At 39.2% G+C, this 27657-nt stretch overlaps 1 protein-coding gene across 1 annotated transcript; it reads right to left on the bottom strand.

The window, feature by feature from the left end:
• Positions 1-27214, bottom strand: LCP2 (lymphocyte cytosolic protein 2). The gene is made up of 21 exons (XM_079319831.1): positions 26927-27214; positions 24589-24651; positions 22070-22116; positions 15748-15813; positions 14872-14903; positions 13564-13599; positions 12254-12451; positions 11433-11533; positions 10425-10491; positions 10121-10204; positions 9327-9352; positions 9220-9239; positions 9019-9123; positions 8060-8090; positions 7389-7401; positions 6259-6379; positions 3884-3936; positions 2948-3051; positions 2082-2159; positions 1225-1380; positions 1-543 (listed from the first exon to the last, which is right to left on the bottom strand). Exons 1-21 carry the CDS (start codon positions 27002-27004, stop codon positions 421-423), a joined length of 1602 nt encoding a protein of 533 aa, XP_079175957.1. The 5' UTR covers positions 27005-27214; the 3' UTR covers positions 1-420.
• Positions 27215-27657: the final 443 nt, after the last annotated feature.

Raw genomic sequence — 27657 nt, forward strand, 5'->3', positions numbered from 1 at the left:
CAGCTTTGACAGTGTTTGGGTCTACTCTGTATCACTTCAAATAACAAAATTGCTGCTGCAATTCTGATCCAAAAAAAGTGCTCCTATGAGAGCAGAGATTTGTGCTGATATTTATTTATGGTTTATCAGATTTGGTGGGGAAATAATTTCAAGAGAATATACATATCTTGAAAGATAAAAATTCTCATGTGCTGTATGATTAATGGACAGTAATAAACACTTTGTAGGAAAATTATATCCATAGAGTACTGTGTTTAAGGCATAATTTAAAAATAACATAGTACTTTTTCTTTGAAACTGGGAATTTAAATGACTTCATGATTTTAGTTTGCTGAAAATGGAAATATCTTGAAGTTTATAAACTTCAGTAGGCTTCAGTACCATATGTCATCTTCTCTAAAGTTTCATCTAAAGTTTCATTTAAAAATGTCCTGCTGCATATTTTAACATGCACTGGTTTCTTGAGCCTCTGTCTTTTCCATCAATCAGAAGAAGGGGTGTTCTTTGGAAGTGGTCAATGATATCTGCTACTGAAGAAAATTCCTGTGGGATGGAAAAAATGAGAAGGCCAAAATGTCAGAATTATTTGTAACCAATAGAAGCAAAAGATTTTTTTTAAATTTTAAATATTATCAATATTATAGATATATATATATAAGGTCCAGATCAACTGTTCTCATCCCAACCATGATCTTTACCTCAGAAACTCTGTGTACAATGTTGTACAGTTAATTTGTATATTCTTGGTCTGTTTAATACATGCTGTTGTCACTGTGCTTGATGTGATGACTGTATTTGAGAGTTCAGAGGTGGCTGATGAGTTCAGGGGTTCTGTCCCAATCAGAACTGTGCTGAGCAGTCTGTCTGGTGCCAGCAAATCCACTCAGTCTGGGGCTGAGCCACCAGCCTGGGAGCAAAGCTGTAACTTGGCAGGTATGGATTAGCTCTCAGCTCTGCATGTCCCTTATCTGGCATCTCAGTGGTGAACAAACATTCCCTAACCAGGCACCTGGATTTCTAATGGCTGTGCTCTAAGGCCACCCCTTCATTCCCTGAGTGCAAACACCATAACCTGATTCTACTTTCAGCAATACCAATATCATATACCATGAATTACTCTAAGACAATAAGCAGAATTCCACCCCAGGAGAACAGTCACCTGACACAGAGTAATGAGGCAGATTCTTTAAAATGAAGAGAAGTAGTGTGAAAAGCAGATGGTACCTCTTTTCCTTTTAAGCTGGTTCCTAACAGGTATAAGTGGTCCTGCTCCTGGTAGCGGATCTGGATGTTGTACACTTTATCTCTGTACAGCACCATCAGGACGTAGGGGTGAGTAACAGTTTTTCGTGAGCTGTCTCTCACCAGGAATGTTCCATCCTGAAACATGAAAGATGACAAATAACAGACACTTTTGGGTTTGATCGGTGTAACAACTTTCACTAGACCACTTGTGCTTTCAAGTGTTTTTTCTTTCTGAAATCTTTTTCCTTTTTGATAAGAGAAACTGCACTGGTAAAGCATTTAGGTCTTTTGACAAATGTGTTGTCTTTCAGTTTGCTACTTCAAACGTTCTGTTACAAAAGTAGATTCTAAAGGAAGGTAGGAATGGTGTTGTATGAGGGAGAGATCCCATTAAAGGAGGAAGTAAAATATCAAAGACCAAGCCTCACATCGCTTTAACCAGAAGAGAAGTTCATTTCCACTAAGTGCCAATCACATTTGCTACGTGATGTATTTATAGACAGCTTAAAATAATGACCCTGCCAGTGCAATTTAGGTAAAGGCTGTGATACTGTACCACTCCCTCTGGTTTTCTTCATTTCAGATCTATTTTGACAAGTCTTCCATTGAAATCACTTTCTTAAAGCACTGAATGGCACCTCATAAGCTGGACTTTGGTACAAGTGACTTAGTGTTGCACATGCCATCTCCAGCTCATGGCAGCTGTGAGGCAGCACAGGGTAACACAATCAGCAAGAATTCTGATGTGAATGTCTTTCCACATGCACAGATAAGGCTGGTTTGAAGCTGCGGCTCATTTTGCTGGTGTGTGCCAGGGAAGGGCGGGGTGCAGGTACCTTGTTGATCCTGCGCAGCGCCGCCTCCGCCTCGGGCCGGCTGAGCAAAGCCACGTACCACTCCTGCTTCAGAGAGCCCTGGGACACAGGACAGGACACAGTCACTGCCAGGGATGGCAACGCGCCAGTGGGAGAGAGGGATCGCACTGACAGGCATCTGTGGGTCTGTGTGCGAATCTCTGAGGTATGGGTGGCATGGATCACACTGCTGTTTATTATGGAATGGAAAATGCTGCCAAGTTGTTTTAAATTACTTGCTCACTTTGATAACTTTGAAAATATTACAGATCTAGCTATAATGCCCCTGCAGGTAAGCTAAAAACCAGATGTTTTCAAATACTTTCAGTAAAAGATTTTAAGTGGCATGTTCTCTTTTGTCTACCTGGACACTAGGCACAAAGGAATCCTTTGCCTTTGTCTGTTTTTTAACTATCATCTGAGACAATAATGCAGACTTCCTGTCAATGTACTATTTATGGTTGCCCAGCAGTGTATTCACCATGAGTGCTTTGCTCTAAACTTATTTAAGGAAACGTGAAGCAAAATTCACTTAAAAGAATGACTCCTTTACTCATCAAAATTTTGTGGAAGGAAAACTGAAAATCTGCTGCTGCTTGAAAGAGATTGTGCAAAATCAGCAACCCAGCAAACAAGTACTTTTCTTATTTTGTTCTGCTGGGGTTCACTTATTATTGTTTTTTGTGATGATGACAAAATAAAGCACTGCAGTTTGACACAGAAAAGGAAACTGAAAGTACTCAGTAGTGTCCTGACAGTGACTACTGACTAGAAAAACAACTTTGAAAGATGTTCTCTCTAAAACCAGGAAACTTGCTGTCTTTACAGTCATGGTTCATGTTTGGTACCTCATCTTCCTGCGTGTTTGTCTGGTGAACAGTCTGTCTGCTGGGAATGGGCAGTGGGGGTCTCATGTCAGCTGAGCCTCTCGAAGGAGATCTGCTGTTGCTGCCTTCAGAGATACAAAAGTACAAAAAAAAAGTTAAAACAATTTCATCTGTGCACCCAGGGTGTAGGATCTTCATTTTATGAAGCATGAAGTATTTGTATGACCCAGGTACTGAGACATCCAGAAATTATTTGAAATCAGATTTAGGCTTCTCTGTGAGAACCAGGTTCTTTACACAATTCCATCCTTGGTGCACAGGGACATTAACTGAGCTTTTGTGGTTCAGATTTCCATAAGAACAGATGAACTTGAAATAGAGGTGGCATTTTATCATTTTCTGTACCACAATTACTCACTTGAGAGCATCTTGGTTTCTTTAGAGACAGAAGTAAGATTGTCTCTTTGCAATCCTTGCCTTCTCAGCAATTAGAAAGCAAAAAATTTCACTGTAGGACACTGACAGCTGTTACCATGTGCAAAAAATTACTTGTAAAACAATGGATGCTTAAGTTTATTTTTTTTTTTTCCTCATAAGATAAATATGGAGCATATTTCACATGGAAAGCATTTGCTAACCTTTTTGGGGAGTATACCACAGCGATTTGCATAGCTCAGTTCTCAGTACTGTACAGAAAAGGATGGTTATATGAAATTTTGACACTGTTTAATTAGGCAGGAAGCCCAAACATCATGGAGGAAAAAAAGCCAAAACTGTTTGATTCAGACTAAGTAAGGTACACAAGATGCCTTTCAGGAACTTGATAGCTTTCTGTTCACAGTCCAAGCAGAAACATCCATTGGAAAAAAAGACATTATTTTGACTGCACTGAAACTACCTTTTAACTGTCATTAACTTAAAAAAGAAAAAAAAAATGTAGGAATGCAAGATACAAACCTGGATGGAAACGTGGTGGTTTCAGAGAGCCAGCTGAAGACAGGTTTCTAGCACTGTTTGAAAAAAAAAATAGAGCAGTTTGTATAAATACAGCATTTCTTTACATTTCTCTGCTCTCATCACCTGCTGTGACTGTGTGCCTGTTTTACAGATGGGGAGAGTCCCTTGACACCAGTGCAGGGTGAGGAGAGCTCTTTTCTTCTTTTTGTTCTTCTTTCCTTCTTTTTGTGTAAGTGGATCCCCCTTTAAGTTTACCTGGAGCTCAGTATCTGGGAATAAGATAATCAGTAAAGACCACCAAGACTTCTGTACCAGGACCAATGCAGGAAAGTCCTTCAGAGTCTCCACAGGGAATTGCTCTGTCCTTTCTCCGGAGCAGGAAGCACAGGAGCTGCTCACCAGACCCTTCTCGCAGCGGGGTTCCACTTACAGAGTTATTTTCTTTTGGCTTCTGTAACATTATAGCCAAAAATGCAGCTTCGCATTTCTGTTGCAAGCTGAGAAGAACCAGCAACACCAGGGACAGGGCATCCCCCACCCGAGGAAAGGCTGAGGGAGCTGAGGAGCCTCAGCAGAGATCTTTAAAACACATAAATATCTGAGAGGACAGCCAGGCTCTCTTCACTGGTGCTCAGAGACAAGACCAGAGGTTCCCTCTGAACATCAGGAAATATTTTTTAATGTGAGGGCAATGAAGCACTGGAACAGGTTGCCAGGAATGTTGTGGAATCTCTCTCTTTCCTTGGAGACATTCAAATGCCACCTGGAGGTGGCACCAGGCAGGGTGACCTTGCTTGGGTAGGAGGTGGGACCAGAAGACATCCAGAGATCTCTGCCAGCCTCAACCTACATCCAAAACTGCTCCAAATGGAGTCTCACTCTTCAATTTTTGTCATTAATTTTTGTTTCTTCGCCTAATTGAGAACAAATGGGTTGCACTCCTTTCCTTTACTGTTCATATTTCTCTTCTGCTTAAATGAGCTGTTGAAAAGGCTCTGAGATAAATATGCTAATTTTGTTTGCACAACAAAAACACCCTATCATGACTTGATTTATGGGAGAGAATCAGTCAAACCAGCAGCCTCTGCTACAGCAAAATTTGGCAATGCTCTTTGAATATAAGCAGAAGTGTTCATCATAGGAATAGTCCAATTTGCATTTGACCTTGCTATTGCTACTGCAATATTTGTTTTGCTTGGCTGTCAGCAGTTTCAGAGGATGATGGTAAATGTGAGGAATTCATCAAAGAGCCATTAAAAAAATACAGAGATTAGAAAATGTGCATCAGACATGGACTCGAGGAGCCCAGTGTAAGTCATCAAAGTCTAAGTCTGCTACATGGTACATCAGAAATCAACATTTAGTTAGGGGCTCTTCTGTCTAGCACATGAAGGCATAACAACCAAATATTTGTAAGTTGAAGCTGGGGAAAAAATTGCAGCAAATTTCACAATTTTAAATAGGAATTATCAACCATTAGAGTAAAATTTAGTAAAAGGGAGGTGAAATTCTTTCAGATTCAACTCCAGACAACTGGGCTTGTGGGGTTTTTCAGTTTTGAATTGTGAGGAGTTGCAGCTCTAACACTTAAGCTCCTAGAGAGTGCAGGGCCCTTTGTCCTGACTCCTGCCTGGCTCTGTAGTAGATGATCCCTTCCCAAAAGGACTGATCATTCTTATGGATCCTGCAAGCAATGGCAGAGGTGTCTCAAGCATGGAAGCCTCACACCATGTCGGGTCCTGATGCCTTAGGATTGCAGACCCTGTACTGCTTTAGTGTATAACTCCAAAACTCCACAGCCTGTCAGCTCCTGTTCTCCCATTTCATTCACACAAAACAATTCCTCTCTAGGCCTGAAACTCAAGGAAACCTCACTGTCCCAGGCCCTGAGAGATGTAAACAGCAGTGAATTGGGGGGGAGCAAACTTGGAGTAAATGACTTCATTACCTGAAACTGTAATTGGAGCATTAACCTCTGATATGCAAATGAACCAAACTTTTAATTGTCTGAAAAATCCATTACCATTGTCCATCTGGGTGTAGCCCCTCAGAGGCTTTTGACTGCCCAAGATGCATCTTTTGAAGGCCTTCAATAAATAACTGCTTTTATTCTCTTAAGTTTGTCTAGCCCTTGTTTTAGGTAGCTGCTTCAAGGAATCAGTTTAAAAAACTTCCTTGCCTTAAAACAGAGATTCATGTTTTTTTCTTGGTTGCCTGATGTGCACTCTCTGCTCCACTGATAGAGAACTTCAATTACATAAAGGATTCTCCTGGATACACTAACTAGCATTTTGTAGAGGCAAGGGCACAGTCTCAGTAATGAACTACCAAGCAATTGAGATACAAAAGGAATGACCAATAATGGTGAAACAAACCTTTCTGCAGCAGGAATGCTGTTGAATCCTGGCTTAGGTGGAGGCTTGACAGATTTGGGTGGGAATGCATTGGAGCTGTATGGGGGCAAAGTCAGCTGTGGCACTGGTCTTTGGAGGGCAGCTGTGGAAAGAAAGAAAAAGCAACTTAAATCCTACATGAGTATTCTTAAATGAAGTAGAAGGAAGAAATTCTGTCACCCTACTGCTGTTTAATTAGATAAATATATTTCAATAAACAGTCCTTGATGTGTTAGTTACAGATTGGAAACTCACATGATCAGCTGAGAACTTAAAAGTAGGTATTAAAATTAAAAATAAACTGGAACTTTAGCAACATTCATATTTTCTAACTTCTCTTTTGGATAAGCCACAGTTCAGGTACCTTGGCTGCAGCAGAGCTGAAGGTGGCACATGTTTTCTGTCATGTTGCTTCTAAGTAACAGATTTGATATCACCTTTTTGAACATCATTCTGAGATTTCTCCCAGCAAAAGAAATAAAACATTTTCTGCAATGTCCTCAGACCTGAACTAGCAGTAAGAGTGGAACAGGTTAACTGTGCTCTGCACAGCTTAAATAACCTTATTCTTTATGGAGGCTTAGGGGCAGTGATAACTCACAGAGACTTGACCAAATGTCCTGCTTCTGTTCTGGAGTTACTTTACCAACTTAATTTCAGAAATCAGCATTCTGCAGTAATTTATAAACACTGCTGGTACATGGAAGAAGTTCTGCCTCTGTTCATAAAAGTGACTAACATTGCACAGAGCCTGGTGCCAGCAGGGTTGATGAGGACTGGGAGACACAAGGTTTCTGTTTCCAGCTGTTTGATGCTGTGTGCAGAACACAAATCACTCTAATGTATTATATTTCAAAATAAGAAATCCTGCTGGCTGGTAACTGGCTGGCTGAAGGAAGCTATTAGCTATTGATTTCCTGGGGTTTGTGGCTTTGATATATAAATCTGCATGAGGCACTTTATAAAAATTCTACAGCCTATCAAGGTACCACCTGACTTCAGAAATGACCCTAAGGAAATAACTCTGAAATAATTTCCTTTTTAATTTTTCTTCTTTAGAACTAAGACAAAGAAAGATTTCAAGTTTGAAAAGCCACTGTAGAAATACTTACTGTCTTCTTCTTCCTGGGAGCCAAAAAAAAAAAAAGAAAAAAAATTAGCAACATACTATAGCATAGTTTTTTGGAATGTTTTACAAAACAAAATCTGGACATTGGTGAGTTTTGAGTATACAAAGACTCCTAATACCTATACTGTCACTTCCCTCTAAAATGTTGGGCATTTTGTCTTCATGCAACACCAAATAAATTTTAAAGTTGTAGCATTAGAGTGCAGTTATTATTTACAAACAAGATTTGGGGTGGATGTCCCATAATCATCTTAACCTAAAATAGTCAGAAACTCTCAGATGTAAACTTTCCTTATTCCTTCAAGTAAGTGTAGACTCTCAAAGTTTTCTGAAAGTGAAACTTTTAGGTCAGCTTAAACTGAACAAATCCCAGAAGCCCATCTCTTCTTTAAGCAAAACCACTTCTCCCATGTCATAGAAGAAATTCTGGTCTTATTCTTCCTGTTACCCAAAACAAAGTTCTCAGGGAACTGAGAACTGAGCTTGACACAGAACTGTTTAAAAACACCCCATGTGCTATGAAAGATTCATGGATATTCCTTATAATTTATATAAGAAACAAGTTTATCTTTCCCAGCATTATTAGTTTATACAGGTAATTAATTTTACTGTGACCCCTATACTTTTAAATATATGCTTTGAGACTAGACTTACTTCATTTTTCTTGTGTGGTGGCCAAGTCTGCCTGAAATGAAAACAAAACACTTATCACAGGTGGAATAATACTGATTCAGTTTGTGTGCATTGGGCCATATTTTCAACCAGAACATGAATTTATGGCAAGTTTCAGAGACCAGTGGATGCAGGAACACTTTTTCCTCATAAAAACATCTAAGATTCTAATTTTCAGCCATAATCTAAGGCATGATTGTAGTCCTTAGCCCATCCTGATTTTATCAATAAGGAAAATATCTGATTAATTGACTGCAAGATTAGAGCTTAAAACAAGTTTGTACAGTGATGAAACATTATTCTTCAATTCCTGAAATCATTTATAATATTTGGCAACACTGCTGGAGCACATCATAAGGATATCAGGCTTTGTTCCTCTGATAAATTATCCTGGCTGATTAGCAGATCTCAATTATCTCCTCTCTTGTTTTCCATTCAGCCAGTGTTCAGCCCCCAGGTTGTCTAGAAAAAGCTGGGGAATGATCCAGTTCTGCTGGGAAATGCTGCTGGCTGTTAAGAAGGAGTATTGCAAGCCAATAAAATCAATGGGATGAAAGTAAAGCTTTCCTTTTCTAACACCCTAAAACAACAGCAATAGAACTCAGGTAAGAATGTTCCCTGGGGCAAGAACTTGCTCTGGTGGAAAAAACATGGATCATATATATCTCTGTATGACTTGGAAGTGAGTCATGCCCCACATAATGGCTCTTTCAGGTGTGACTGGAGAGAGTTTTTCTGCATTCACACCTTTCTGCAGCTTCAAGCACATCCTGTGCATATTAATAACCCAAAACTTTGATAGGCACAGACCCTGCTGTCATGCAGTACCAGCAAATCAGACCATCATTGTCTGATTTATAGCAAGCATACCTATATGCTTGTCCATATTTTTGTGAAATTTCATTTCTCCTTTATTGAATTTCAATTAAATGAGCACTTACTTCCCAGGGCTTTGTTTCCTTAGAGGAGGTGGATTGCCTCTTTCATATCTGTCACTTGGTGGGACAGGAGGTTTTGGCATCATTGCTAACTGTTCTCCCAGGGATCTAAAGCAGGAATGAGATGGTGAAATAATGGCAAAAAGTTGCTTATTAAGAAAAAACTGGGGATGAGAGGATCATTTGCAGAGGACAAACTCTTACCTTAGTTGTGAAACCAGAGGCTGTAAAACAACAAGGAATAGTTAAGAGAATGTGTAGGTTTATCAAAAAAGGCAAAAACTATCAAAAATCACCAAATAAAAAATTACCTTTTCAGGAATGCCTGGCTTCTTCCCTGAAAACAGCAAAAGCTTACATTTAGAAAAAAATGCAAGTTAATTAATTAAACTTCCTATGAAATAAATGAGATTTGAATAAAATTGAAAGTTACTCTTGCAGGTTGAAGAACTCACATCCTGAGATGTAAGCCAGAAAAATATTTTGGCTTTGCAAGTGATGGTAAAATTGCAATCTCTCTTATTAAAGGGAAATTAAAACATTTTCAACCTGGTATGTGTCACAATCACATTATCTAAGGTTCAGCTTTGAACTACTGGATACTTTTTTGTCATTATATAACAGATAAGAGTTTAGATAATAAATAAAATTGTAGAGTCATATCTGGAGATGCTTTGTATAATGTGGTTTTCAGCTCTGAAGGAAATGCCATTTTTTTCTGGGTTTTATTAGTTCTCAACCTTCTTTTAAGTCTGTTGCCACATTACCTACAGCAGTGCATGCAGAGTTTCATTACCTCTGCATGCAGAGGTGATTTCCTCCTTTAGTCTACTGAATATTTCCTTGTTCAATCACTTAGGTTTGCAGCAAACCTTTATTGCACAGGGGTCTCAAAATGTCTTTCTGTTCACCTGTCTAACCCAGGGCTGCTGTTCTCTAGAGGAAATTTCCCTCCCACTTTGTAAGTTATGCTCACATCATTTATTCATAAACAGATTACTTTGATTACATTTGGTTGAGCCTTGTTTTCTTGCATTAATTATATACAAACATGATTTTCAGTAAATAAAGCAATCCCAGTGATACTAATGTAGGAAATACTGACCTGGTGCTGGGTTTTCTCTTTCATATGGGGGAGCAAGGCGATCCAGAGAGGGTTTTGTGCTTCTGTCTATAGAAGGAGCTGGGGCTAAACACAACAACTGTGTAAGATCATTTGCTTGGTCTGTACCACAGGGCAACATATCTTTATTTTGTGTAGAATAGAACTGGTGTTACTTCTTAAAATAGCAATTCAGACTCCTGTATGAGTGGTAGAAGAGAGTGGAACTGAGGGAGAAGAGTCAGAAGAGAGAAGAGCTGCCCAGTCTGTGGGAAAACATGACAAAGAGAACACCAGCTGCACTCACGTTTCAAAGGCTTCATGTTTCTGTCTCTACTCAAGTCGTTGCTCGGAGGAGGAGGGAAAGCTGGCAGCTAAAACAAGTGTTTAATGAGTGGTTAAAATGTGTCTTCACCTTTCTGTTGTACTAACCCCACCATGCCCATCAGCACATGGAGCAGGTCTCTGCTCACTGCAGGAAGGACAGGAGCCAGGCACCCTCCTGAAGCATCACTACACCCTTTGGGGTTTGTAGGATGCAGAGTTGCCTCCATCTGCTGTGTCTCCCAACTCCCCAGTGGGATGTCTCCTCAGGAAGGGGGGTGTAATGTCAAAGGAGAGGAACAGGAGCCTCAATAATGCTGTTGTATCTCTGTGGCACTGCATCAACCAAAACTCCTTCCATCACATCCTAAACCTTTACTTGTGTATGCATTGGTAGGTTTAGAGCATCTGTTCTGGCAAGCACTGAACCTATTGTGCCAGCTGTCAGCAGCACAAGAGCTTTCAGTTCTGAAATATCCACAGCAGGAAAAAGAAAGGAATCAAATCTTGGTCATCAGTGTTCTGGTTATACAGTCTCTTACACTTTTGTGTGGTCCTAATCCATTTGGGCAACTGCTAAAAGTATAGCTTGGAAAAACATAACCTTTTTTCATAACAGAGGCTTCTCTTACAAATATATAATTTATGTGGGAGAGGCATTCACAAGCAGATATATATTTCCAGTGTAAGAATCAATGAAGTAATATGAAATAACTAAATATTTTATATAAAATATTAATTAATATGAATTAATAATAGTTATAGTTGCTAAATCTAAAATAATATATTTAATTAAATAATTAAATATCTCAAATCTTTTTCTTCCGCTAAATTTAATTGTTCCTTGAACAATGGCCACCTTGGAACAGAGTTCAAATCTATATTGATGGCTTCTTCTTCCTACACAAGGTGAATAAAAATGTCCCTGCACTTGGACTCCTAGGAAGGTCCTGAGATAAGAAATAGGTGAGATTTTAAGAAAGGAACATACAGTAGCACTTCTTCCCCCAAAAGAGGCTGGGCCAGGTCGCTGGGGTGGTACTGGAGGCTGATGTGGAGGCTGATGTGGTGATCTGGTTGTTGAAGGTCTGTCTAAAGAAAACAAAAATCCCAAACTAAACAACTACACCGAGTTTGGTTATTTAAAACTCACTCAATCTTTATGGCAAAGAGCCCTTACAAGAACCTGGCTACTGAAGTTAATCAATGACAAAGTCATTGCTGTAGGATCTGACTGGGAGTTGCTTTAGTGTTTTTTGTGTTGTGCTGGGAGTTCCAGGCTGTCTTTCCCTGTGGGGATGACTCCCTGCCAGGCTCCTGGCCACAGGATTCATCTCATTCCCTGCAGCACAGTCTGTGAAACAACAGCCAACCTGAATGGACTCCACACCCCCAGGCTGCTGAGGAATCAGACAGAAAACAAAAATGACAGGCAGGGACAGCTAAATGTTCTTTTCCCAAGTTTCACTAGAATCTTTTTGCCATTGTGACAACCTGCTCTGCCCAAGGCTGCCCTGCTAAAGCTGCTGCAGAATGTACATGTGTATCATACTGGCCCAAATCAAAGGCCAGACAATGCACACATCACACAAAACTCATCTTTACTCCAACAGAGCTTGTCCAAAGTAGAAAGTGTAACTTCAAAAGTCACAAAGTCACAGAGATTGTGTCACTAAATCTTACTCATGAACTACACTGTTGCCTTCAAGGAAAAACCTTCTATATTCCATTATCAGCCACCTAAAATGAGGCTGACAACAGGGGAAAATCTAATTTGCAAACTATTAATAGCAGTTATTTTTTAGTAATTACCTATATAATCTGTGCTGCTTGGAAGTGACTTGGCAGGAAATATGACATTGTGATGTGCTTCCTCATTGTTGGATGGAGGTGGCTCGTAGCCATCGCTGTCGTGTTCTGCTTCCTCAGGCTCCTCTGTTGGTGATTCATAGTCAGCCTCATCTTCCTTTTCCTGGTCCTCATCAGGGCTTTCATAGTCATCATCATCATCATCATCCTGGAAAACAAGCATAAAAAGTGGATGCTGGAAGAGAACACTAAACCCTTCAGGGCAGTTTCCCTGTGGTAATTTTCACTCTAGAAAATACCAACTTTCTACAACCGGTTTGAGGAAAAAAAATCTGTTGAAATAATACAGGGAAAGGAGGCAACATTCCACTAATGCATGGAGCACTCAAGAGCTTAAGAAAAGACACAAATATCATTTGCTGACAGTGAGAGCAGTGGAAGGTCAAGATAAGGTTTTTAGGGAACAGACAAGGCACCAGCAAGCAAGTCAGTGCTCCTGGGAACATGACTGCTGATATTCATTCTTGCTTTCCACCATGTCCTCTACAGCAGGCAACCCAGCTTTTGAAAATTATTCATAAAAGCTGAGGTCTGTGATTTGGGTCTTGGTGTCCTCCCGACCCAAACCAGCCTCGTTTGCAGCACCTCACAAGGGCACAGGGTCACTGTGGTCACATCTGCCAAGCCCTGAGAGAAGAAGAACACTCCATTTGTCATTGGTACCACAGGAATTTCCAGAGTGCCCTGCCCTGGCACAGAGCCCAGGCGCTCTGTAGGTGGTTACTTTATCTCTAGTGCTCCCACAATAGCAGCAAATCTCCTGTGAACGTAGCAACAAGTGTCTTCTAAAAACGCCTCTCCCTTTCATTTTTGGAGAAAAGCCATTAGCACTGGTCAGCCTCCGAGATTTCATGAACTAGGCTGTGCATCAGCAGCTGCGGTGGGTGTGTTTCACTACTGACTTTGCCAAGGCATTTCCAAAAGGCAGGAGGAACTTCTGCAATCTCAATGGCTTTAAAAAAAAAAATACTGTTCAACAAATTGGCTCTAGAGAATAAAATGGCCAGAATTTGCCATTGGGTAACACAGCAACCTTGCATCTACTAGACACCTCTTTTAAGAGCTTGAAACGTGTAAAATTCAGCTGTGGCTCTGTGGGGACCTGGTCGGAATCCTGAATTCCTGGGGGAGAACCTTGTCTCAGTCAGGAAATCATCATGCAGCCCCTCCCACCATTCCTGCCCCCAGGAAAAGCAGCCAGAGCAGGAGGAGACAGCCCCTCTGAGCCGGGGGTTTTTTCACCCAAATACTCACAAACGAGGACCAGCCGCCGTCATCCTGGGCGTACCCTGTGCAAACGTCACAAGCACACATTATATTATTGGCTTTTTGCAAATAGTAAAATGAATGCCATATGCATAATGCTGGAAAACTTTGCTGTATGAATATAGTTTCTTTTAGTTCTGTTATTAACAAAACTTAGAAGCAGTAGTGTGATAAATATATTTTTTCTTGGACTACAACATAGTGATGTAAAAAGCTTTTGTTAGTGTAACAAACTCGGAGAATGGTAGAAAGATAATCTGGAATTTCTTCACATTCTTGGATTATCCCATCTGGATGAAAATAACCAGAATTCCAGGGAAGGAATATATTGATCAGGGAGTAGGCACAGGATGGCACCGCAGAAAAAAGTTGATTTACAGTTTGGGGGGGATGATTTTGAATAATGCATGAAAGTCTATGAATATGCAACATGTAACAAAGTGTTTCTGAGTTACTGTGTGCTCTTGGCTGAATGTCAAGCACCCGGCTGTAAAAACCTTTTGCTTTATTATCTTTATCTCCTATTTGTCTTTTTTTATTAAACCTTTTAAAATTTACCAGGGAAGTGAACCTCGTTTTTCACACAGAGAAGCACAATCACACATTTCTGAGCAGGGACAGCTCTGTCAAAGATGTAATAACTTGGCAGAAGGAGCCCAGCACACGCCAGGTGAGCTCTGAACCTTTCTGCTCCTGCAGAGCCAGGCTGGCAGCCCCAGAGGCACCCGAGCAAAATCCTGACTCCAATCCCAGTGAGACAACTGAAACCCTGATCCAAAACTTGTGAGATAAAGCTGCCCTGCTGTGCCACGATTTGGGCTGGCATTTGAGTTTGTCCCCTTCCAATTTCAATTACAGAATTTGAAACAAAATTTTGGTTTTCAGAATGAGGCCAGACTCAAAGAAAAAAGAGGAGTTTGGGGTTTTTTTATTTCAGCTTCCCTCTGTAATACAGTGCTGCTAGGAGGAAGGGCAGGGGTGGAGATGTTGGAACACAAATATATAAGCACTGATACCATTTATTGGGTTAAAGAAAGACATTTTGAGGATTTTCAGGTAAAAGTCTCTGCTCTTGCCTTCCTTCACCATCTTTTCACTTTAAAATCATTTTTTCTTACTTACTGTCCTGCTTCTATGCTTTTCTTTTTTGACACTTCTTTATACTCCCATATTTTCATTTATTATTTTGAATTTTTTGTTCCTAACCCTGCTCCCATCATTAACTCTGTTCTGCAAGTATTAATTTACTATTTTTAAACACGTTTTGTTGTTAGGGTCTGCCAGTATACACTCACCTGTGTTGTCTGAAGATTTTTGTGTTTGGGCCCTGCAACAAAGACACAAAAAGTAAATTATTTCTGTCAAATTTTTTATGCTTCTATTGCAAATAAAGGCAATAATTAACTGTAACAGTAGAATGAAGTTTACATAGATTAGTTTAACTCCACCCAAAATGCCAAAAACACTTTAGTTGATATTTACAGAGAGGATCCCAATAACATCTAAACTTTAAAAGAAGAATTAAGTCAGAGAAGTCAAGTGGTTTGAAGCAAGGGGACTCAGTAAATACATTTACCAGTCCTGAAAACAGAAACTTCAAAGCCAAGTCCATAAATGTAAGGTTAAATTAGGTTTTTATGGTTTTCAATCCTAGTTTTGGATTCTAGTGAATGGAAAGGTGTAAAATCATGTTATCAGATGATGCAAAATCACATTATGTAGACTGGACTTGGTTTTCACTGGGTAGGGACATGAATTGTTCTTTTCTCATAGAATGTTCTTACAATTTTTGCTCTTCTTCTATTATTATATTCAGTGACAAATATTAAGAATTAAAGAGTATAAAGATGTATAGACCTGTGGACTGCATTAATGATGATTTATTAATAATATATGCCTAGGCTTCCTGGCCTTCTTAAAGGCTGTGTGCTCAGGTGGAAAACTGCATGAAATGTGCAAATGTTCCTTGGGTCTGGACATGGCAGAAGGATCTGGGTGTTCATGGGACCAGGATTTGATATTTGATATCAGATGACATTAATGAAACACAGCTTTGTTTTATGGAATTTTCAGGCTGCACTTCTGATCCAGGCATTATTGATCAAATGAAAACCAGTCCAGAAAAGATCAATCTGAAAGTTTTGAACCAGAAGCTGAGTTGTCTTACTCACCATTTTGGAAGAAATGAGAGCCTCCCTTCATTTTTGTTTATTTCTTGGCATAATTTACTTAGAATTCTATTGGAAAGAATAACAAAAATAGTTTTTTTAAAAATTGAAACCTATTTGTCAAAGTAGCTAAATAATTTTCTTCATCATTATCCCTCAGTATTTGGCAAATTTAATCTGGTAACTTATTATTATTATTTACTATGTGATAAAAGCACTAAATTTACCATCTTATTGGCAAGTTGTGCTACAGAGTATCCAACTACAAACTAGATGTTTTTACCTTGGTAAAACCCCATGTTATTGGATCATGGATTTATTAAAAATAAACATTAAACCCAGCAAGCCTTAGGATCTATGGGTGTTGTAGGCATCACACTGCTTCAAATAATGGCCATAGTATGATTTTGCATAGAAAAAGCAAATAATACTTCAGGAAAACAGAGTTTATTGCTGCAAAAGCAGGGATTAAATGTTCCCTGAGAACATTCCCTTCTCCATTTTTTTTTCCTTTCTCTGCAGCCATCCCTCATCCAGAATCCCTTCAGCAGAGAAAAGGGAAAGGTTGATCTAATTCTGTGTTTTAATACATTTTCAGGGCATGGCAGAAATATTCATGGAATATCAAAAGGCTATAATTTCATGCCTGGAGAGATCTTTCCAAGTGGAGCACAGGCAGTACTGAGATTCACAGGGTTAATTCCACTGAGAGACCAGAATTCTGCTCTGCTCCTAATGAAGTTTGCCTCTATGATTATTTTGTTTCAAAGATTAGGATGGGCCATGATCTGATTCTGAATTGTCATTATTTCTTATTGAGGAACATCCAGCTGAGAAAGTCCTGTGGCAAACAAAGCAAATTGTTTACATACATCCAGGTGAAAATATCCCATTTTACTTCCACTTAGGTCCGTCGGAGACAGTAATTGTGGAAATTTAAGTATTATTAAAAAAACTAGGGATTTAATGCATCTGTTTGTGTCAGATTCTAAATTCTGTATAATCTTAATTATTTGTTAATGCAAAGTTCTTACCTACACATCTTAGACTGGGTCAATCAAAGTTGATATCAATATTGTAAAATATTTGTTTATGGCCAGGCAGTTACCCCCCTAATTTGTTTTTCTTCTCCTCTCATGTCTTTTTCTGCTACTCAGCAATAACAATCCCCTACTTTTTTCCAAATGATCTAGTTAGTGCATCTTCCATGCCTAACTGCTCTTCTGAGCCAGGACTGGAGGAAGACAAAGTTTTCAAACCATCTAATATGAAAAACAAGCCAACACAATGAAGTTATTTTGGATCAGAGTGGTTGTGCTCCCTGAAAAGGATGAAGGTGAGAGGTGTGAAGTTAAGGATCTGCATTCAAGGATCCAAGTATGAAAAAAGAAATACAGAGAAATAATATTGTTTAGGCTTTCTTGTTTAAGGCATTATTTTTGCAATTTTCTTTTCTGAAGCCCTTTTATCTTGCTTGGCCCTTTTTGAAATAAGCATATGCATAGGTGTTAACAATTTCAGAAGGATTACAGCTGTCCAAACCTCACATTGCTACCCAATCAAGCTGGATAAAGCAAGAGAAACACCAAGTTATGGGCATAGGAGTGCTCTTGCTCTTCTTCCCCGTGGAACCAACACTGTTCTGCCCCAGACATTTCCTTTTGCTGCAGGGGATCAGGAAGTTGCTGTGTGAATAATAAATTCCATGTGAGACATCAGGAAACGTTCTGGGGTGAGCAGTGCCCTGCACACATCACTGCTTTGCTCAGGAAGTGGGTTATGGAATTTGTCTGTGGCTTATTCCCTGCTCTAGAAGAGACAGAGGGTCTTTCAGAGCATCTTGGGGTTTTTTCAGCTAAAAAGGTGAAATTAAGTTCTCTGGTTTTGGAGCTAATAATTCTTAGAGTTAGACTTCCCTGGGTGTGAATGGGACCTGAGTGTTTGGAAGCTTTCTGGACTAAACCTGGGCTGCCTGCTATGAGGATTTACACCAACTGTTTTTTAGGAAAAACTGACAGGAAGATGTTGATCATTTTATCTTGCTGCCAAAAAATCGATCAGATAATAGTCTAAAATAGTCTCAACTCATTATTAATCTAATGATAAAACAGTGTCTAATCTTTACTTCCAGTTCATTTGAAATGCTTCAAACCAATTCCTCAGAGGGTTGATTAGAAGAAGGCAAATTTTAGGTGGGTCACAGTTTACAAGGAAGGTTCTCAGGGAAGATTGGTGCACTGAGCAGCTGAGCCTGTCACCTCCCCATGTGAGGAAGGAAGTACCAAAACCACACTGCTCTCTGAGCTGTGGGAGTGGATGATAGGAGAGGATAAGGCAACAGCACTTGCAGAAAATGTTACTCAGACTTCTCATTCTCTTTCTACCTCCTCCACCAGTTGCTAAACTTAAAACTGGCAGGAAGTTGAAATTTGAAAAAGCCACACAACCAGCCCCCAAACCAGGACTCCAGAACTGGCTTTTGTTCTCTTCACTGCAGATGCTGCTGGCATGAGTAGAATCCACTCTACATGTGCTGGGACAAAGGGCTTGAGATGGTTAAGAGAGGTGGAATAAAGTTCCTCTGGAGCCAGGAGGCTGCACAGCTCAAATGGAGCCCTGTCAAAAGCATGGTTGGTGGTCCAAGCCTTTGCTCTGGACTTTGAGAACACTCTGCTGGGCAGATGAAATACTGTTTTATTGACTTCAAAACAGACTGAATACCAGCTATGCACCAAACCTTGCAACATCCTTTAGACCCCAGCTGAGAGTGTGAGTGCACTGCACTGACACCTGCCCAAGGCTTACCTTTTAATAGAGAAAATGCAGATTTCTCAATTTTTATGTTTTATGCACTTTTCTGAAAGGAGAAGGACTTCCAGACTGTGCCATGTTTGCAGGCTCTGTCTGTGTCACACTGAGCTGGCAGATGCCATGAGAGCAATGATTCTGCTGGAAATTTCTGCCAGTGTTATGGATACACTTTGGGGTGCTGTGGGATATTACTTAAGATTTTTTCCACAAAATCTCATGTTTGCTGTGAACCTGCCACTGGAATATCCAGGAGGATCAACAGCATCCTGAAAACTTGGAATCCTTTCCTCTCCAGAATAATTGCAGTGTTCATATCATGGTTCAGGTGTCAACCAACCACCAGCATTATTTTTAATGAAATCTTTGCTTTTTTGTTTATGACCACACTAAGTGAGGCACATTCTGTTGAGTGTGCTTTAGAATATTTTGCAAGACTCAAATTTTTTTCTCTACAAATATAAAGCTTCTTGACCTTTTTTGACTGGCAGTAGTGTTAATGAACAATAGGAAATTTCTGTTTTTCTCTTAAGCTGTAAATTGGCCTCTTGCTTCATTAGATTTATTATCAAAATGTTAATAACACCCTCATCATTAAGACTGAGTTTCATTTAGCACTTAGGATCAGTGTCTGCTCCTTGTAAAATACACCAAATCCCTTCCCAGTCTCACCAGTGTATTTTTTCAGGACTCAGTGTGTTATTTGTGAGGATTCAGGTGTAAATCTAAACACAATGGTATTAATATTAACTTTTTCAGCAAAGTTTTCCAGGTTCAGCCCTTTCAGTGGAGAGTAACAAATATTTTAAGAAGTATTTGAATTTTCAAAATAGTGCTTAAATCTGGGGGGGGGGGGGGGGGGTTGTTTTTATAAAGAAACCAAAAGCTTTATGAAGACGTGCACCTGTAACAGGACTGCTGGAGATTAATTTTCAAAATAATAATTCATTAGTAATAACAGAAGGTTTTAGAGTTTTACAATTAGATTCAGGAAATGACCTGTAATGTCATACCTTGTAATGACAACTGTGACCTACTTCTGACTCTGGAAAAGTCACAGAATCATCCCCAGATAATGACACAGTTCTATTCAAAACCTGAGCAGTGGGTTTGCTCAGAGATAATGTTCAGCAAGCCCACAAACCCAGCTCAGGAGGCTGTGCAGATGCAGATGCTTTGCACACCCTGTGTGATTCCAGGTGCTGGCTCCATGTAGGTCAGAATATTCCTGCTAAACTTGCTGGGGAACAATCTCTCTTGTTAATATATCTTTTATTCATTTCATCACTGGCCAATGCTGTAACAGCTGCCATTTATATCAAGCTTTTTGCAGAGTACATTCATCAGAATACACTGATTTTAAGTAGCAGGTAGTGTAACTATAAAATGCTAATGCCTCTTTCAGCTTGTAGAAGAACTCTTGCTGCAACCAATTGAGGTTTGCATTATGATACAAAAGAAAAGTGTGCATGTGCTCTAGCAGAAGTCACCAGCCAGCATTTTGTGTTTCAATGAGGATGTGGAAATTCTGAAGTAAAGAAATTAATGTTTAAAAAATGGCCATTCTTCTGCCCATTAATTCTGTCCAGGAGACTTGTTGTGGGGTTAAGCAGATTTTTGGTTTATTGTTGTGGAGGTTTTTTTTGTTGGTTGGTTGGTTGTTCTGAGTGAGAACCAGTTCTCTTCACTGTTAAAGCTCTAAATTCTAGTTTTAAACAGTGGAATTACATGGAGGGTCTTTCTACATGTATAATCACCATTTTCCAGTGAATATTTTGCTTGTTTGTAAGTATGAAAAAGTCTGAGAACAGAAGCCTTAGTTCCAGAGCTTTCCCTCAGATTTAAATACCTACTTATTTATTCATATCCTCAAGCTGTGCACTAAGCTTCACTCTTCTTTTAAAGATTCTGATTTCAAATTCTCTTCTGGTTGAGAAATCCAAAAGATCTGAGTGAAAAGGCTGTTCAGTTTCTGCTGGGGTGTAACAAGTGAGAAACCCAAAAGACCTGTCTAAAAAAGGCTGTTCTCTTTTTCAAGGGTGTGAAAACCAAATTTTGAGGTATCAATAGATTCAATGAGGAGGAAGGAACAGCTCCACATGGTTAAACTGCACCTATGGCATCAATATCTCTGGTATGTCTGAGTTTATTAGACCATCCACTGACTACTTTTCTCTCACAAATTTGAAAGGAAATCACCAGTAGTTCTCAAAATTAAAAGCTCAGATAATGAGAGGTAATTCTGCCAAAGGACTGCTAAGGTAGGACAAATTACCAGAGAGTTACAAGTTCTATGGTATGGTGAGTCTGTCACAGACAATCTGGTCTATCATCAATATCATTAAATGTTTCTTCTAATTGAAAGTGAGGTCAGAAGTTCTGAGATATCAGAGCATCTTTTTAAAATAATATCTGGACCTCCTTACTTATATATTGTACACCACCAACCCCAATTATCAGGATATTTACTGTTTGAAAATACAGATGTGATTTTAAGAAATATGTCACATCCAAGGCTTTCAAATTCAGTCCATATCTGCTCTGAGCAAGGGTCCTGCTGGGTTCAGCTCTTCCCACCAGCTCACACACAAGCACAAAATGTTTCAATATTCTTGTATTCCCCAGAACACTTCCCACAGGCTCTGAGGCAAAGAAAAGACAAAGCAAATTGTATCTTGTGTAGCAAAATCAAGATATGAGTGAAGAGAGGGAGTCTGGAACTGGGAAATAAGCAACAAAGACACAACCATGCTGGAACAGCTCGAATTCCTTCTCTTTTTTTCCTCCCTCCCTTGTTTGGAAGACTGTGGAGATCTCCATGTGTCTCATGGTTAGAAATCTTCTACCCTCCAGTTTAAATATATAGCAGACAACTCATAGCAAAATAAAATCTATCATTTGTCACCAAGAAATATTAGAAGGAGCCAATTTCTCTTTCTCAGTATTGACTTAATGGGATTATTGTTCTTCATTAAGTAACTTCTACGAAATTATGGAAGCTATTCAGAAAAATTGGAAACTTTTTCAAGACCTAATTCACAGCAGCTGAGGAAAACTATTGAAATTGAATCACATGGTCCAGACTGATTTCTATTGAACACCCACCTAAAGCAAAAACACATGAAAATAATTTCCAATCCTCAGCTGTTGTGGACATAACTGACTTCTTTTTTTCCTTTAAGTTAAAGTCAGCAGTTAAGCAGTGAACAGTTAAGTCATACTTCAAAGGTAATACTTGCACAAAAGTTTAACCTTTGTGCAGCTGCTGTCAGTCAAAGAGTTTGTGCATGAGTTCTTTTGAACATCCCCCAGACAATTTTCTTGTTTTGTATCATTTTGCTTGAGCAGTCATGACAACACTCAGTTTATTTTGGAATATTCTTTTTCTCTCAGTACACTCCAATAAACAAGTCTCTAACTAATCACTCACAAAACATTTGCCAGGTATTTCCTATGAGACTTCACTGCCAAACAGCTAAAATAATTTTTAACATTAAAATAGTTTGACTTTACTTACGGCACTCTGAGCTTTGGAAATTTCTGAATATCATTTTCAGACATGTTCTGGAAAGGAAAGACATGGGATATGTGACAAAACTGTCCATGGAACACCCTATGACTTGTCCAAGTAAATCAAACACGTGTTGAAAAATGTGGCATGAATTCATGTGGAATTTACATGAGTTTAGAAGGCAAATATATTGAATTCCTTCATATCTACACAGTGAAATTAGGCAAGATGGTGCATGATTGCAAAATTTCAGGGTAGAACTGTAAGTTTTAAAATACAGAACCTCTGGCTGGAGTTTTGTTCTAAGAACCTTATCTGTAACAGAGTACAGAAAAATCCCATTTTCCAGGGGACATATAGCTAGAAAACCCCTTGGACTTAAAAGCAGCCTTGGCAGCCTATAAACAACTTCATTGAAAAAGGGATGGGGGAGGATTTTTGTTCCCCCCTCAACCATAGCACAGCCACTGGACTGAGATTCCTCCTGACTAAGATGTGCTGGAAACTTTCCTGATGCTCCTGCATAGTCATCCCTTCTCTTCCCCCAGCAAACCCACAGTTAGGACATTCAGGCAATATGAAGATTTGGATTTCATTGATTTAGTGTTTTGTTTAGTTCATCACAAGCTTCATGAAATCTCTTTGAAACAGGAATGGTAGTCTGATTCTTTTTGTCTTTTTTGCTGGTAACAATAATAGGTTTCTAATTACACATTGGTTGACAAAGCTGTCCCTATCAATGTTCAGGACAGAACAAATCCTATCTGTGTTTTTCCACACTATTTTGCCTCTGGGAGGAGTGAAACACAGGAAAAATTTACTGCTTTTATGGAAATGTCCTGCAGTACTTTCTGAAGAATAGTATTTTTCTATAGGCTTTTTAACCTTTCCTCAGGAGTTGTATTCTAGTGATGAACCTCACAAATATTAGAGGTATAAGCTCTTTTACAAGGACCACATTTCTGTTTTAAATAATAGAGAATTTTATTAGAATAAGTCATATAGAACCCCTTGATATTATTCCTATTCCATCTTTCCTTTCCAATATACACAGAAAGATGACTCTGAAATTAGGATGTTATTCTGATTAATTTTAAAACAGTATTTCTATGCCGGATTTGTCATGGAGATCTGACAACAGCTACACTCAACCTGAGCAGCTGCTTCAGTGTAATTTGGCAGTTTCCAGTCACTCACAAAATGTAAAAAGATGTTTCTTAGAAAAGCCATTCATAGAGGGAAGCAATTTTTCCAGATTGCTTTGTCCTCTGGAATATTTTACTGGACATCTTCTATGGTTCTGTTTAGAGGTGAACCTTTTCCCTTTTTTAAATTTTACAATTGCCAAGTAACTCAAAAGCTTAAAGAGAGTGAGAGCAGAGGTGAGCAGCTGCTTGGCTTGCTCAGTAGAAAACAATCCTTCAAATCTGCTGGGATTCCTCTGAAGAGCTGCTGCACTCTGAGCTAATGACAGAAACACTCTGGAAATAATAGAAAATCACAAAAATCACTTAGAAATCACACAGCTATTGTACTTTCTATTTGCACCTCACAAACTACCATGATGTCATGATGCTTCCAGGGCCAGAACTCCCACTCCAGCCACAGATTCTCTTGGGGGCTGGGAGGATAAATCCCATGACACCTCTGACTAATGCTGACTGCACCCTGAGCAAGAGAGAAGGGCAAAATCCTGCTCCTACAGTAAGGGATTGAAAATTTTTATGTTTTGTCTCAATTAAATGTCAAAAAACTGAATATTAGGACAAGTCAATGAAAAATACAAAATTTTAGAAGAGATATGTGGAGTTCTCCCTACTATGACTAATTAAAGAGAAGACCAAAATTACTACTTCTGGGGAAATAGAATGGCTAATATATGAAAATAAAAGTAAAAAGCAGTAATAATAAAAACTCTCACACATCTTATGGATGTGTATTTAAGACCTGGAAACAGCTGCTCTGTCAGTGGAAGTTATCATCTTTTTTCTAAAATTAGGCCAAGCCTGGGACAATGTTGATTTAAAGCCACTGGAACTTTGCTTACTAGTTTTGATGCTTTTAAATTTTATTGATTTTGTGTATTGCTACAGAAGAAATCTATTGTTATCTGTAGAGGAATGGAGGAGTTATTCCCATGAAAGACCAGTCATTCTGAGCAGGGCTGTGTCTTCTTTAGTGTGAGAGGATAATTGATAAATGTGGGTTTTCTGTAGTTAATATTTGAAAACATTAACTTATTCAAAGGAAGATATGAATTCAAGAAAATATTCTTGATTTAGAAGTTCCCTATCAGTTTAAAAAATACTAAAAAATATCCATATTGAACAACATGCTTGGGCTCCCAGCATTCCATATTTAAAGCAAGTTGTCTGGCTGATTTTAACAAAAGCATTTACCTCCCATATTTATACCTCAGCAACCACCTGGAAGGTGGCTCTTCATCTGCCAGTGCAAAATAGGGAGGAGTCCAAAGCATCACTTGGCTGGAATTTCACAGGAAGGAATTTTACAGCTGCACTTACCAAAAACCTTTGTCCATTTATGCTGTGCTTCCTCACGACCTTCTCACAGTCCTTATACTTCAGCTGTCAATGAGGAAAAGATGATTATTGCACCCTTAATTATAAGAATCAATAAAGATACTTAAACATATGGCTGGCTTTGAGTAGATGCTTTCAAGATACCTCTTCATATTCTATGGCTCATTTTGTCCCATAAACATGGATTTTTATGACAGACATTCTTCAGTGGACTTAGAGGTTTCAATCATTTAGGAACATGTTGGTTCTCACATTTACAAACCACCTCACAGTTGCCTGGCCCAAAGAAATATTTGAAAAAGTGGATTATTGTGACAGTGACTGGGATGAGCAGCTGCAGAAATAGAACAAAAACCCTATTAACCAGGAAAACTAAAGCTGACTGATCCCAGGGAAATCCCAGTTGTTAATCCTGTAAATTATCTATAACATTTGTAAAGCTTTTCCACAGTATTATGTTTTCCAGTAGCATTTAGGACAAGCATATGCTCTTTAGAAGTTGCTCATGTACCACAAAGGAAGACATGATTTTTTGTTTTTTTATTTGAACAGTAATAGCATAATGTAAGAACAAAATTTATATTTTTGATCTGGCATTTTTCTGTTCAAGTTGGTCAGGTCCACATCAGAAGGAACCCAAAGAGCAGACAGACAAAGTGACTTTTGGAGGCTTCGAGACAAAAGGAAGACTCTTACTCTGTCTGAAACTTTAGCCAGTGAAAGTTCTGCAGACACACGACCCTGGGGTAGCTCCCCTAAAGCAGAGAAACCCCCACAGGGAGCTCTCTGTCCCCTCTAGTTCTGTCCCACTTTTCATTTTAAGGTGTAACGTTATAACTTGGCGTATGTGAGAAAGGATCCTGGAACACCCCAAGAGCAGACAGGATATTTTCAGGAGCCACTCTCAGTTATTCATAGGAAGAAATAGACCTAACTCTGTAAATATATTAGGGTACAGATTAAAACTTTGGTGCAGACTGGATGCAAACCTGTAAATAATTTCTTTCATAATGTGAGTGCTTTCACGATGTTACCAGCACAAGTCTGTATGCAGGAGGAAACAAGATTTCACTGTGATTGAGACCTAATCTCAATCTTGAAGTAATTGATAAAAAATGCTGCTTAACCATTAAAAACAAACCTTGGAATATCCCAAATATGAACACCTTTGCTTCTTTCTAAACAATAAAAAAAAAATCTGAAATTGTTTGAAAATTTGGTTCTTTATGGGTTCTGGTTCATTCATTCTCTGAGTTTATCTGGGGACAAGATCTGGTCACTTGTGACAGGATCAGCCCAGAACTGGCTGTCTTGGGCTGACATTGTTGTCTTATCCAGATTTTTTAGATGACTTAACAACTTTTGCCCTGATTTAGCTCCCCAAGAGTAGAATGACATTATCTGTATTCTAGAGAGTATCTTGATCACTAGAAGGGAAACACTACAGAAAAATGTGCATTCGCTTATGGTAGAACTTAGAGTTTATCCATTAGGTTCAGAATATTATTATCAGATCTTTCAGAAAGCCGTTTTCCCCTTCCTAATTTCTTGGAAATGGTGGTCCAACTTCCCCCTGCAGTATTGTTGTCATGTTTTTCGTACTTGTCTGAAGTTACCTATTGATAATGATCTCATCTGTTCCATCTCTAGTTTTTGGTTTCACTTTCCTGTGCCAGTAACTCCTGCACCTTAAAATGAGGGGCTTCTAAGTAGTTGGCAGTTTCACTTCTCTGGAGATTTCATAGGCACAGACTCTATGTCTGGTCTGTTCATCTGTATTAAGTAGTTCTGTATTCTACTATCAAACTTGTCTCAACTCCCTAGATAAGACTCTCACACTGTTGTAGGAGACCTTGAAAAAAACAAGCTTCACATTATTTTAATATTAAGCCCGAGGTGTTCCAAGTTTCACAAGTCTAAACATGGATGTGATTAACAAAGACATCCAGAGGCTCATTTGTTACACCAAGCAATTTGGGAGAAAATATCACTTCTGAAAATCATTGAAGATGAAACAGAAAACTTGTAATCTTCACACCTTAGTGCCTTCTGCAGCTGTTAATGCATGTTACACCAACAAGCATTGTAGTAATGTTTGATTTTCTCTAACTAAGCCATGAGATTCTCTTACAGCCAATTTAAAAATCCCTTTCAAGATTAATTTCCACTGGCCAGTGGAGCTCAGCTTCTCACTTAACAGCGGTTTTGCTTTTAGCCCTCCAGCAAGCTTTGCCCGTCAAAAAATATCTGAATTTAGCCCAACCAATGTTTCAGCAGTTTGCTCCTCCATCAGATGAGGACAAAACATGGCCAAACTCACCGTCCTGAAATACTCTGCTAAGTCATCTGGGTCCCAGGTGAGCACGTCGGAGCGGTAGGGGACGTTCCGCAGGTCCATGGTGGGCTTTGTCCCCGAGGCAGTCAGGGAGTGGTGACAGCCAAAGGCACTGCCATGGATCCCCTCTGTGTGGCCAGCTCCAAGGAATTCCCTGCCCAGCTTCCAGCTGCTTCTGTCAAGGAACTGTTCTGGTCAGTGTAAATTATGCTGTGAGTTCGTTCCAGAGAGACGCTGTTTCCTCTGCTACAAAATGGTCTCTTCTCAGAAAAGTTTCAGCCAGTCAGCCTTACCACTTCCTTTCTCTGAATATAAATAAGTAAACAAGGAAGCACAGCAGAGGGCTCAAAATGCTCTGTCTGCTACACAGAAGTAAGTGCTTATGGACTCTAATTGCTTGTAATTGCACACATGGATATTTATGTATTTACTCACTTTATACATACATAAAAATATTGTCATATTATCTGCACAGATGTGGGTTGTTCTTCTGTGCAAGTCTAGCCTAGGTAAGCCTCCCCCAAAGAAGAAAACATTCACTTAAGAGAATCTTCTTTAATTTATCTCAGTGACTGAAATATCCTTCTTTGTGCAATTAAAGGTTATTGTCAGGGCTGTACATAATGAGGAACTAATGAATTAACGATGGAATTATAGTCAGCATCCCTTTAAAAAAAAATATCATTCAGTGAAACTAAAAAATGCACAAGTTTAGA

This window comes from Erithacus rubecula (genome assembly GCF_903797595.1).
Source record: "Erithacus rubecula genome assembly, chromosome: 16".
NCBI classification, from domain to species: domain Eukaryota; kingdom Metazoa; phylum Chordata; class Aves; order Passeriformes; family Muscicapidae; genus Erithacus; species Erithacus rubecula.

What these genes read in the sequence shown, in the direction of transcription:
- LCP2 (XM_079319831.1), bottom strand. Translation starts at nt 27,004, where the DNA reads ATGGACCTGCGGAACGTCCCCTACCGCTCCGACGTGCTCACCTGGGAC. An exon ending in TAAATGGACAAAGGTTTTTG is followed by an intron (nt 22,117 to 24,588) that starts GTAAGTGCAGCT and finishes TTTCCTTTCCAG; the next exon opens with AACATGTCTGAAAATGATAT. An exon ending in CAAACACGCAGGAAGATGAG is followed by an intron (nt 2,160 to 2,947) that starts GTACCAAACATG and finishes CCTGTGTCCCAG; the next exon opens with GGCTCTCTGAAGCAGGAGTG.